We start from the raw sequence: 10,721 nt of genomic DNA, 5'->3' as shown, positions 1-10,721 counted from the left end.
ACGCGTCACTCAGTGCCACGGCCTGGCTCACACGGTACAATCCGCTCGCAGTCCGGACTCGCAGACCTTTTCCCCAGCAATCGCTCCGTTCCTTCTCTCTCTCTCTCCATATATATAAATATATATTTTTGTATTTCTGCGTCTCTGCCCGCGCCCCTCCTCCGCCCTCACCGCCCTCAGGCGCGCCGGCGCCTGCGCCGTGCTGGGCACCTCAGGCGGCGCATGCGCGTCCCTCCCTCCCGCCGAGCCCGGCACCGCCTCCCTCCTCCTCCTCCCTTTCCCGGCCTCTTCCCCGCCACCTCTTCCCGGGGAAGGGACGAGGGTGGCCGGAGCGCGGCACGTACCCGCCGCCATGCAGATCACGCTGAAGACGCTGCAGCAGCAAACCTTCCGCATCGACATCGACCCCGAGGAGACGGTGCGGCCATTCTCGGGCTCCCTCCCCGCCATTCCCCCCCTCCACCGCACCCCCCCCCCCCCCCTCCGGAGCGCGGCCGTAGACAGGGATGCGGGGATCTGTGCTCTCGCCCCCGGGGAAAGGGGGGGACGGACTCCTCCTGTGGAGGAGACTGGAGATTCAGTGAGGGGTTAGGGCCGCGGGGGTGGTGCGGTGTCCGCCGGGGATGGTTTTGGGGGATTGGGGGCCGCGGGGAGGGGGTGTGCTCAGCCGGGGGTGATGAGGGACCCCTTTTCCTCGGGGTGCTGGTGGGTAGGAGTGACTTCCCATCGCCGAAGGAAAGGGGCTGCCGTGGCCAAACCTCCGGCGGAAGGACTTTTCCCCCCTTGTTTTTGAGAAGAACGCCCCGGAGGTGGGAGGGGGAATAGCTCGGGAGATGGAAAGGGGGAATTGCTCTGAGGTGGAAGGGGGGATAGCCCGGGGAGATAGCCCAGGAGGTGGAAAGGGAAAACAGCCCGGGAGGTGGGAGGGGGAATAAATATCTCGCGTAGTCCTGGGAGGAGAGGAGCTCTGTAGGAAAGGGAAGTTTTTCCTGTCGGGAAGCGGGGTGCCGTGGGTTAGCAGTCAGTGGGGCGCAGGTTTGGGTAATGGGAGCACTGGGAGAGGGGATATTGCGGGACCATCTCTCTCCCGAGGTGGGTCTGGGGGTCCAGCAGAAGGAAAATGTGGTGGTCCTTCCCATCCTTCCATGGATTCCCACAAGGGAAACGCTGGGAGGGTGTTGGGGCTTTTCTGCCGTGGCAGGAGTGTGATCTGGAGAGGGGCTGGTGTTTGCTGCCAGGTGCATCGCTTTGTGCCCCGGCAGGTGTGTGGAGGTGGGAGGTTTTGTTGTTTGGCCTCACGGGGCGAGCTGCAGTGATTAATCAGTCTGCACTTAGGAGGGGAGGGAGTGCAGGAGAGACTCTGCTGTCCTCGGTGCAGCTGGTGTTGGGGTGTGTGATGGGGTTCACAGCAGCCTCGTTCCCCCTCCCTGCCACCTTTGGATGTGTCTGAGGATGCTCTGAGTGAGGAGGAGACATGTTTTGCTTCCAGGTGAATGTTTTCTTCTGGCACACGGGAGCCTGCTGGAAAATCCTCAGGGAAATGCAGTATTCTGAGATGAGAGGAAGGGCCCTAAGTGAGTTGGCAGGGTTGGAAGTTGCCTTGTCACTTGCCTGAGCAGAGATGGTTGTTTTGATAGCCAAGTCCAGACACACTTGTGGCCTTGGTTTGAAAGATCTGAGGTGGCTGACAGCTTTCCTTTCCAGCAACCTTTCCTGTGACAGGTGGGCAGTGAAGCTCTAGAAACTATGGAGCATTGTCTCTGCTTTTATAAAGGCTGTTGGTTCATCCTCTTCCATCTTAAGAAAAATAAAGGGAGACACTTGAAAGTTGATCTAAGAGCTCATTTGAGTTACCATTGTGACTGAGGGGCATGGCAAATGCCTAGGAGAAACAGGGGTCAGAAACCTTCAAATATTTAAAACATAAGTCTTTGCTGCTACTGAGAAAACTCTTTTCTTTTTTTTTTTTTTTTTTTTTGTTTCTTTCTTCTTTTTTTTTTCCTCTTGCTCTCTGCATTCAGTAAGGTCCTGGGAAGTAAATTCAAGGAGAGGACTGAAGGAGTGTTGCCATTCAAAGCCCTCACCAGTTTATGAGACAGCAGAATGCAATGACTACAAGTTGGATTGTGGGAAATGAGACTGCACCCTCTGTTTATAGATGTAGCAGCTACAGTAGCTCAAAATAAAAATGCTCCTCATGAGCATAGCTTCAGGTTTTGGCCAGGACTGGATGTTAAGACAGAGGAAATCTGGTAGAATTTGAGGGAAACTTTGTTTTAAAAAGAGCAGAATAAAGATTTGATCTTGTTATTAGCTGTAGAGGTGAAAAACGTGCTTAAATTTCCATGGCACACTTTTTAGAAAATTACTAAGAAAATTACTGTTGGAAATACTAAAAATCGTAGAACTTAGTAAAGAGAAGTTCAGCTTTGAGCCTTCAGTTACAAACTGGGTCTTAAAATCAGAAAACACTTAGAAATATGCTGTGTGGAGGAAGTGCCTCACAAGTGTGTGCTTTGAAGTTCTCAGTCAGATTTTTTTGGAATACACGGATTTTAGTTAAAAGTGCTCTGGTTTCTTAGATTAATTTCCTGAGACCTTGAAACGTGTTTCATAGAGTTTGGGAAACATTACTTTTAGTATTTGGACCATGTGTGTGTTTCTCAGAGGTAGGCTTGTTTACTTGGATTTCTGCCCTGTGCTGTGACAAGGCCAAAAATCATGTAGTTGCGATAGGCACAGGAAACCTGTTGCTCCCAAGTTGGGTTCTGGTTCTGTAAAATTGGCTTTTGTGTTCCTAGCAATTTCTCCCCTTACTCTCAACACCCAGGTAATCTGGAGAGACTGTGCAAGGTAGCAAGATTTATTGCTTGTAACTGAGAGCTGTCATTGGTAGGAATATTTAAACCAACCTCCAGTAATAAATTGAAGCAGCATACTTCCCAATAGCTAATTGGCCTTGCTAATTAGCTCTGTGCACAAGCAACTGGTCTTTTTTTTTTTTTTTTTTTTTTTTTCTATTAAGTCACACAGGTGAATTTTAAACTTGCCTTCGATAGTGTGACTAGTTTGGTTTGGTTGTGTTTTAAAACATTGGCCAACTGAGTATTTTGAGTGAGAGAAAACTCTTCTTGAAGCTATTATCTTGCTTGCCAAAAGCACTGGGTGAAGACTCAGGTATCCTGACTGACTAAAGAAGATGAAAATATTTAGCCTCAGGCCCTATTATTGGGGAAGGTCTGTTATCAAATTAAAGTTTTGCAAACCTGGCTGTTTTTCTCTTAAGTTTTGTGATGGGCCCATCAAGCTCTGCACAGGGGTGGATTTACCCATTGTGGCCATTCTGGTGTTCTGAGTGGGGTCACTCAGAGCTTCCGTGTTTAGACCAAACCAAAGTAAAGGAAAGCGTGTATCCATCTTCACAAGCTGCTGCTTTTTGTTGGCTCTCTGTGAGAAAGCAAACATGTTAAACATTGTGTTAGGAGCAAATAATAAGCACTGACACTGGTGCAGACCTGTGTAGCCGCATCTCTTGTCTGAGGTGACACTGTAGGCTTCTAAATGTGGCACTTCTGTTGTAGCTATCACTATGTAGACACGAAGCAGGGTTTTAAAAATCTTCAACAAACATTCTTAACTTCAAAACTGAAACACCAAGCAAAAGTTAAGTCTGCCCTGTTTTGTTTTCAGCTCCCCCTGCACTGTTAACCTAAAAACCTGATTGTCAAAATGCAGAGAAGTGCAAGGAATATTCAGGATGTCAGCAGTCTTTTGGCTGCAGTCTCTGTGTCACATAATATGGGCTTTCACATTTCGCTGTTCCACCGCAGCCCTTGAACACCCAGGCAAAGCCAGCTTGTTTAACACCATGTCAGCAGAACACTTAGTTGTGGAAGTTTGAGCTTCTGCCGTGTTCTGATGTGTCCTTAGTATGTGTATGCTTTATGTGGAGATTTTGGGATGGTAACGTTACTGTGTCAGAAGAATTAACTTTGTAGCAGTTCTGGAAAAAATCAGGGGCTGCTGCTGAGTGAAATGGTGAAAGCTGACTCCTGGGCTTGTAACTTGTGAATGAGTGTGAACATACCCTTAAAAACCTCCTTTCTACATGTGTTTCAGTGCAGGTTAATCCTTCAACAGTTGTGGGTAAGAGCATTGTTTTTGTATTTCCCTGGGAATATATCATTTTATGGTTAGAGGAAAAGTGCTCAGTTCAAAATCCAGAAGTACCCTTCTAGGTTAAAGATGTTTTTCAGGTCTTGGTATACTTTTTTAATTACTCTTTGGGTTGTACAGTAGGTATCTTTATCCTCTTCTAGAGTATTGTTTTGTTGTTCTTGCCTCTGTTTAGGATTTTATTATTTTGTGTGTGTGTGCTTGCACAGGCATAGGAGGTGTGAATTTGAAGGGCTTGTACTTGCTGCTTGTGGTTTGATACATGACTCTGCAAAATTTAACTTCAGAGATCACTAGAATAAGAGTAGCTCCATTTTTTTTTCTCATTGTTTTCATATTTACTTCACAGACTATAGAATTTTGGAATTTTGGTCTGTTACAATTTATACATGTTTAATTAACTCTGTAGGGGATTTTTGCTACTGCTTTTCTTTGGTGGATAGTCCTTTATTTTTTCCTGATTAGAGTTAGGATTTTCAAGCAAGGAGGTTGTTCTGATTCATGGCTGAAGAAGGCTAGGCTTTCACAAGTTCAGGAATATTTTCCTGGAATTCTAGTAAATGTTTAAATAAAATTTCCAAAGAACTTAGGGCAGGATGACACATTTTTTAAAAATTTAATAAGGGAAACGATAAGGTAGCATAAATTTATACAACTAAAATTATTTTATTCATATTGGAATATGTTTTTACATGTTGCCCACTTTTCAAACGCTGTGGCTCTGCCCATAATTTTTCAACTACTTTATTGAGAATGTTCTTACCTAGTTTAGCTGTTAGCAAAGAAAAGTTAGCTTTGTACTTTTAATAATTTGGCAGTATTATGTGCTGTATTTCTCAAAATCTAAGCTTCCCAAGGTGGCTAGTACTCTGAGAAGTTAAATATAGAGATTGCATATACTTAAAGATGGTTCTAGACATATATTTAAGGTCTGTTTTGCAGTTATGACTGGAAAGCAAGGGTATCTGTCCATGATATGGATAACAACAGGCTGGAAGGTGTTCCCTTTGCGAGTTGGTTAAAAGGTAGAGTACATCTTAATTAAAAAGAATTAATATGAGCAGATGATCCTACTGCTGGCTGGAATCCCATTGCTGCCCTTGTGTGTAAATGGCTGTATTTACTGACAAACCTTTTGAAAACATTTTCTTTGAATTCCTGAAACACAGAAAAGGTCATCTGTAGGTGTGAATTAGGGTGGTGTAAACTTACAGCACTGAAAGGTAGGGCTGGCAATGTTTTCTCCCACCAAGGTTAGTGTCTTTGGTCAAGGTTCCTGTGGGTGGAGTGGGCTCAGTGAGACAAATCTCTCTATTTCACAGGAGATTGTGATGTGCAGCATGTCTTACCTAGAGCCTGTAAGGATGGCTGTCCTCTGCATGCTGCCCTGCAGGGAGCACCAAAGGAACGGGGAAAGGGAAGAGCTTGCCGTGGCTGTGAGCACACAGAGTGTTGCCTAGACAATGGCTCTGGTTCTCCCTCTCCTTGTCTTTCCCTGTGTTTTTGTATCAGAGGCATGCAGTGTTGGAAAAGGGTTAAGTGTCTTTTTTGCATTGATCGAAATGGCTTGCCACTTTTCTTCATACTCAAACAACTGTGTCACTTTTATACTTGTAAATGGGTTTGTGGGGAATACGCCTGTCGTAAAAGCTGTCTGCCCAAATCTACAGGAAGATTTTTTTGTGCTAATTAACAAGATCATTGGAAGAGTCACAACTCAGAATGTAAGCTTTCTTCCTAAAACAAGCCTTTGTGGCTTCAGAGGCAGAACTGTCCATCCTGCTATTTTTCTTCAAGCTGCAGATAGCTGAAAGCTCTGCTTTAGGTTGACATTTGTGTTCCTGTGTTAGTATGAAGCTGCTTTTAGTCACCGTTTTGCATCAGAGAACTGGCCCCGGTGTCTCCTCTTTCAGACAGGGCATACATCAATTTTGAAATGCAGGACCGAAGTGTGTGGAGGCCTGGAGGCCAGCTTTGAGATCAGAAATTATTTCTCTTGATCTCTGGTCAGTACATAACGGTGACTAGACTTATAAATATCACTTGTGTGTAGATAAGCTCAATTTGTAGAGGAAATTAGAAAGATGGAGGTAATTGCAGAGAAAGTAAATGTCAGGGCTAAGTTTGGATTTTTACCTTGACAATTCCAGATTATTTTTCTTCAGAGGATGCTGCAAGTTTCGGCAGCAGTAAATACAGCAAGTAAATAAAGGAGCTTATGAACACTTTATCCTGTCTGTTTTTAAATGCAGGAGTAATTCTAGATGCCTTGTTTATTTGAGTACAACTGTTGTTTTTTTTCCCAGGCACTTACTAAGCTTATAAGCCTGACTGGATTCACAAGGCTCTTCCTCTCCTGTGGTTCTTCCCAATTACTGTATCTGTTATGCCTTTGAGGCCTGAAGTAGGGCAGTGATCTCTTCATGTAACCACCATTATTATTGCTTTCTGACTAAATATGACTGTCCTGTTTAGAAAGAAAATATAAGAGAACACTGTAAATTGAGTTTTGTGCCAGAAAAACCTGCTTTTATGATTTGTAGAAAGAAGTAGCTGGAACCAAATAGATTCCTACCAGTAAAAGTACTATAAAGTGTTGACTTATGAGCTTAGTAATTTCTTATCCTCTGCATGTTTTCAGTAGTAGGCACAATATTTGTCATTAATCAGTTGCTGATCATGGAGTTTGATTAAGGGTAGTAAAACCTGTTGCACTGGTCATTTTGTTGCTTCATTAGCAGGTTTATTGTCTGATACAGCTGCATTGTCCTCTCCTGACTTTGAGCAGTATTTATGTAGCAGTATAACATGTGGTAAATATTTTTGCAAGGGCAGTGGGAGGGAAAAACTCGGGAATATTAACTCTAAATTCTACACAAGTTTTCAGACTATGATACCCTACCTCAGGGAGGAGGAAAAGAGCAAAGCCCTTTGGAGTAAATGCTTTTGTCCTTATCTAGCCATGACTTTGAGAGAAGTCTGGGAGAAACATATTACCTTACTACAGAAAAAGATTAAGTGGCAGAGAATCATAATGTAGATTTTAAAAACAACCCTCTGTGCAGCATTTATTCTCCAAGAGAAGCAGTTCAGCAGAGCTAGGCTGGTAGTGAGGGTCTTTCAGAGTTGGTCTTGGGATCCATCTCTTCACAGTCCTTTAATCCATTTGATAAGAATTTGATTTCAAATCAAGAGAAGCATGATGACATTGAAAAACACAAAGTTTAACATTAGTACCTGTCTGCCTAATTGAGGGTCAGACTTTGGTAAACAGCTCTCAAATGAGCTGCATAGATTAATTGGAATTGGGTTCATTAAAAGGTGAAGCCCTGAAGATCATAGATCCTGAAACATCCAGAGAGAGTAGTGATGCTGTTCTGCTTCGAGTGTGCTGGCCACCTGTTCCCAAAGGAAATGAATTTCTACCTTTGGAAAGAGGTGCCTGGAGCCTGTGGGAGACTGTGACTCTGACATGAAAGGAAACTAAAGACACCTGCTTGGCTTAGCTCTAAGTTTTGGTGAATGTTTTATGCTGTCAAGCACCAGTGGATGTGGGAAGGCTACTCATGCTTGAATGACATCAGCATAAGAACAAATCAGTATTAATAGTCTATGATTTAACTTGGGATGGAATCTAGGAAAAGACTTCCGATATCAGAGTAAACTTTGTAGCAGCTTCATGGTGGAGGTAGCAAACAACCTTGTCTGTGGGTGCATCAGATTCCTGATGAAGATCATGGTGTGGAAGATGAGTCTGTGGCTTGATGTCAGAAGAGATCCTTTTCAGCTTTGTATTCAGCATCTCAAGAAATTCAGCAATTTGTCTTGCCTGTGTAATTATGCATTAAAACCAATGAAAATACACTGTTCACCTTTTCATTAGGATTTATGAAATGAGTCTCTGAATGAACTGATGATTCTTGCCTCTTCTATGTTAGCATTTATATGAGGTGGGGGAAATGAAAATTGGTCTGTGAGAGGGAAGGGTGGAGGGTGTGTGATCAATGGGAGCTGCTTGCCTGGATGGAACCCAGCATGCTTGCTTAGCTGGCAAAAAGTGACTGCAAGGAACAACTGGTGATTTCATGAAAGCCATTTTTAGATGCCTGTCTGGGATACAGTTGATGACTGGTATTTCTTTGGAAGACCTCAGTTTTTCAGTTAGGAGTCAGTCAGCTCTTTCTTTGTTAAACCGATTGCATGGCATAATATATTCTCGAGGACATTGCGTTCAGTTTCTGAGTAGTAGGGAGAATTTCACATCTGAGTTCATAGGGGACAGAAGAAAGTCATCTTGGCTTGTAAGTGTGCTGTTTCTGAATCTTTAGGGTAAAGTGTTTGTAGATGAATTGATGCTCATTCTTAAAGTTATTGCCATAAAGTACAGGCTCTGTTTATTGTGCTGTGAAATTTTATAAGGGCAGAGGAAAAATGGGATTTGGTGAGGTCTGAAATACATTTTGAACCCTAATCAGGTTGAATAAAGCTAGGAAGCCTGAAGGTTTGGTTTATGGATCTGTATTTATGAGTAAAATAAATCATAGTCTATGAATGGTTTCTCAGTTTGATGGATCAGTGTGCTGGGTGTGCTTTCCCAAAATTAATTTTCACTTAATAACCAATGGTGGTGCTGGAGTTAGGTTCTTAGCAACCTAATTTGCTAGAGGCAAAGTTTAGGATGTTGCTTTTTTCAGCCTTTCATTGCACCAGCAGCTGGAAGATGCAGTTGTATTTTCTGAGAAGCATTGAGAGAGCTTCTTCTTCTCTCCAACTCTCTCCCTCTTTCTCTCTCTCTCTCTCTTTTTTTAATTCCTCCTTGAAAATGGAATTTCTATGGATTAAATCTAAATGAAGATGGATCATACTACTGTCTGACATACAGGTTGTTGCACCGTTTTGCATTTTCCTCTCTTAGCAGAATTATTGGCACAGTTAATTCTCACTATGCCTTCAGTCATTCCAGTTGGAACTACAAGAGGAAATTCTATGACACTGGAATGTTACTGCTAAAATTGATGTATCTGATCTTATCTATTCCTTTTTTTATTCTGAGAATTAGTACTGTATCCTCTGCAAATGATGTCTTTCTGGCCTCCTAGGCTAGGCAGTGATGAAAGCGAGAAGATAGGCAAACACTTTTTATTTTAGCCTGAGTGTTTTCTTGAATTTCTGTCTCTAATAGGAGAACAACGAAGTCTGTAGCTGACTGCCTATTTTGGGGGGTTCAAGCTCTAGTAGTTAAGAGTTGGTTTAAGTCCTTTTATTCCTTTGAATAGGTGTGATCCGATCAGTTCATTGTATTCATTTGAGATAGGACAGATTCCCTTATCTAAATCACTATTCTTTATAAAGCAGTTAAGCAATGCTCTGAAATGTTTTTGAATGTAATCTTGAAGTTACTCGACTACTTGATGTATTTTCAGTTTTAAAGGGGTAACTTGGATGACATGACAGAATTTTAAATTTGTGATTAGGAGCCCATGGTGGATTACTGTCAGTCACCATAAGATAGCAAGTATCTTTGGATGGCAAAAGTTCACAGTAGAGTGAATGTCCATTTAAATGAGAGACCTATGTAAATGATCTTCCCCTTTGCAAATGACAGTATCCCTGGGCATAGATAGCAAAATACTGTAAATTGGCTCAGTTATGTTAAGCTTAAATTTCTTTCAGATTTTTGTAAGCTGTCAGCTGGAGAACTGAAGTAATTTGTGTTACAATTTAGGATATAATCTGTTCTTAAACTGATTGATGTATGTGTCAAGAAGACAAGCAGAAAATAAAGACCAGCACTGAAAACTCTAATGGCCTTTTCTCTTCAGGATTTCCAGTCTTTTCAAGAATTAAGAAGTTAATGGTGGCCCCTGTATTGGCAAGCTTTAGCCAAAGATTGTCTCTGTTGTCTAGGAGAAAACCTGTAGTTTGTTTTTATGTTCAGAGCCACCATGGTTCTGTAACCTCATGGTGTTATTTGCATTGATAACTATTTCACTGAGGCAATAAATACCAAACTGCTTCACATGGATCCAGTTACTGGATAGTAATTGGTGTATGTCTTTAGTCTGTCCTGACCTAGACCACCACAATAATAAAAATTATGTCTGTATTAGTATGCAGAGAGGGTTTATTGATTGTGGAAGGGGCCTGTACAACTGAAGCATGGCCACCTGAATGTCCAACAAGGCTGAAACTGCCTGTGAGTGCTGAGTTAGTTTTCCGAGGTGTAACCCTGTGGAACATGGGGCTGCATGCTCTTGGTGGTGCTCAGCACATGAAGGATGTGGACCTTTTAGAGCTGGTCCTGAGGAGGCCATGAAGGTCTTCAGAGGGTGGAGCACCTCTCCTGTGGAGACTGGTTGAGAGAGCTGGGGATGTTCAGGCTGGAGAAGAGAAGGCTCTGTGGAGATCTTGGAGAACCTTCCAGTGCTAAACAGAAGGTTCTTTATAAGAAAGATGGGGACAGACTTCTTAGCAGGCCTGTTAAAAGTAGATGTAAGGAAGGAATTTTGTACAGTGAGAATGGTGAAACACTGGAACAGATTCCC

At 42.9% G+C, this 10,721-nt stretch overlaps 1 protein-coding gene across 1 annotated transcript in view; it reads left to right on the top strand.

Moving 5' to 3' along the window:
* The first annotated feature begins 231 nt into the window (after window positions 1–231).
* The window catches only part of RAD23B (RAD23 homolog B, nucleotide excision repair protein), a 35,784-nt gene continuing 25,294 nt past the window's right edge, over window positions 232–10,721 (top strand). Inside the window, exon 1 of the mRNA XM_050986682.1 lies at window positions 232–418. Within this exon, the coding sequence (XP_050842639.1) occupies window positions 353–418 (66 nt within the window). The 5' untranslated portion in view covers window positions 232–352. The remainder of the gene's footprint in view (window positions 419–10,721) is intronic.

This window comes from Serinus canaria, chromosome Z (genome assembly GCF_022539315.1).
Source record: "Serinus canaria isolate serCan28SL12 chromosome Z, serCan2020, whole genome shotgun sequence".
NCBI lineage: Eukaryota > Metazoa > Chordata > Aves > Passeriformes > Fringillidae > Serinus > Serinus canaria.
Note: the sequence above shows the minus strand (reverse complement) of the source record. Positions and strands in the feature narration are given on the sequence as shown.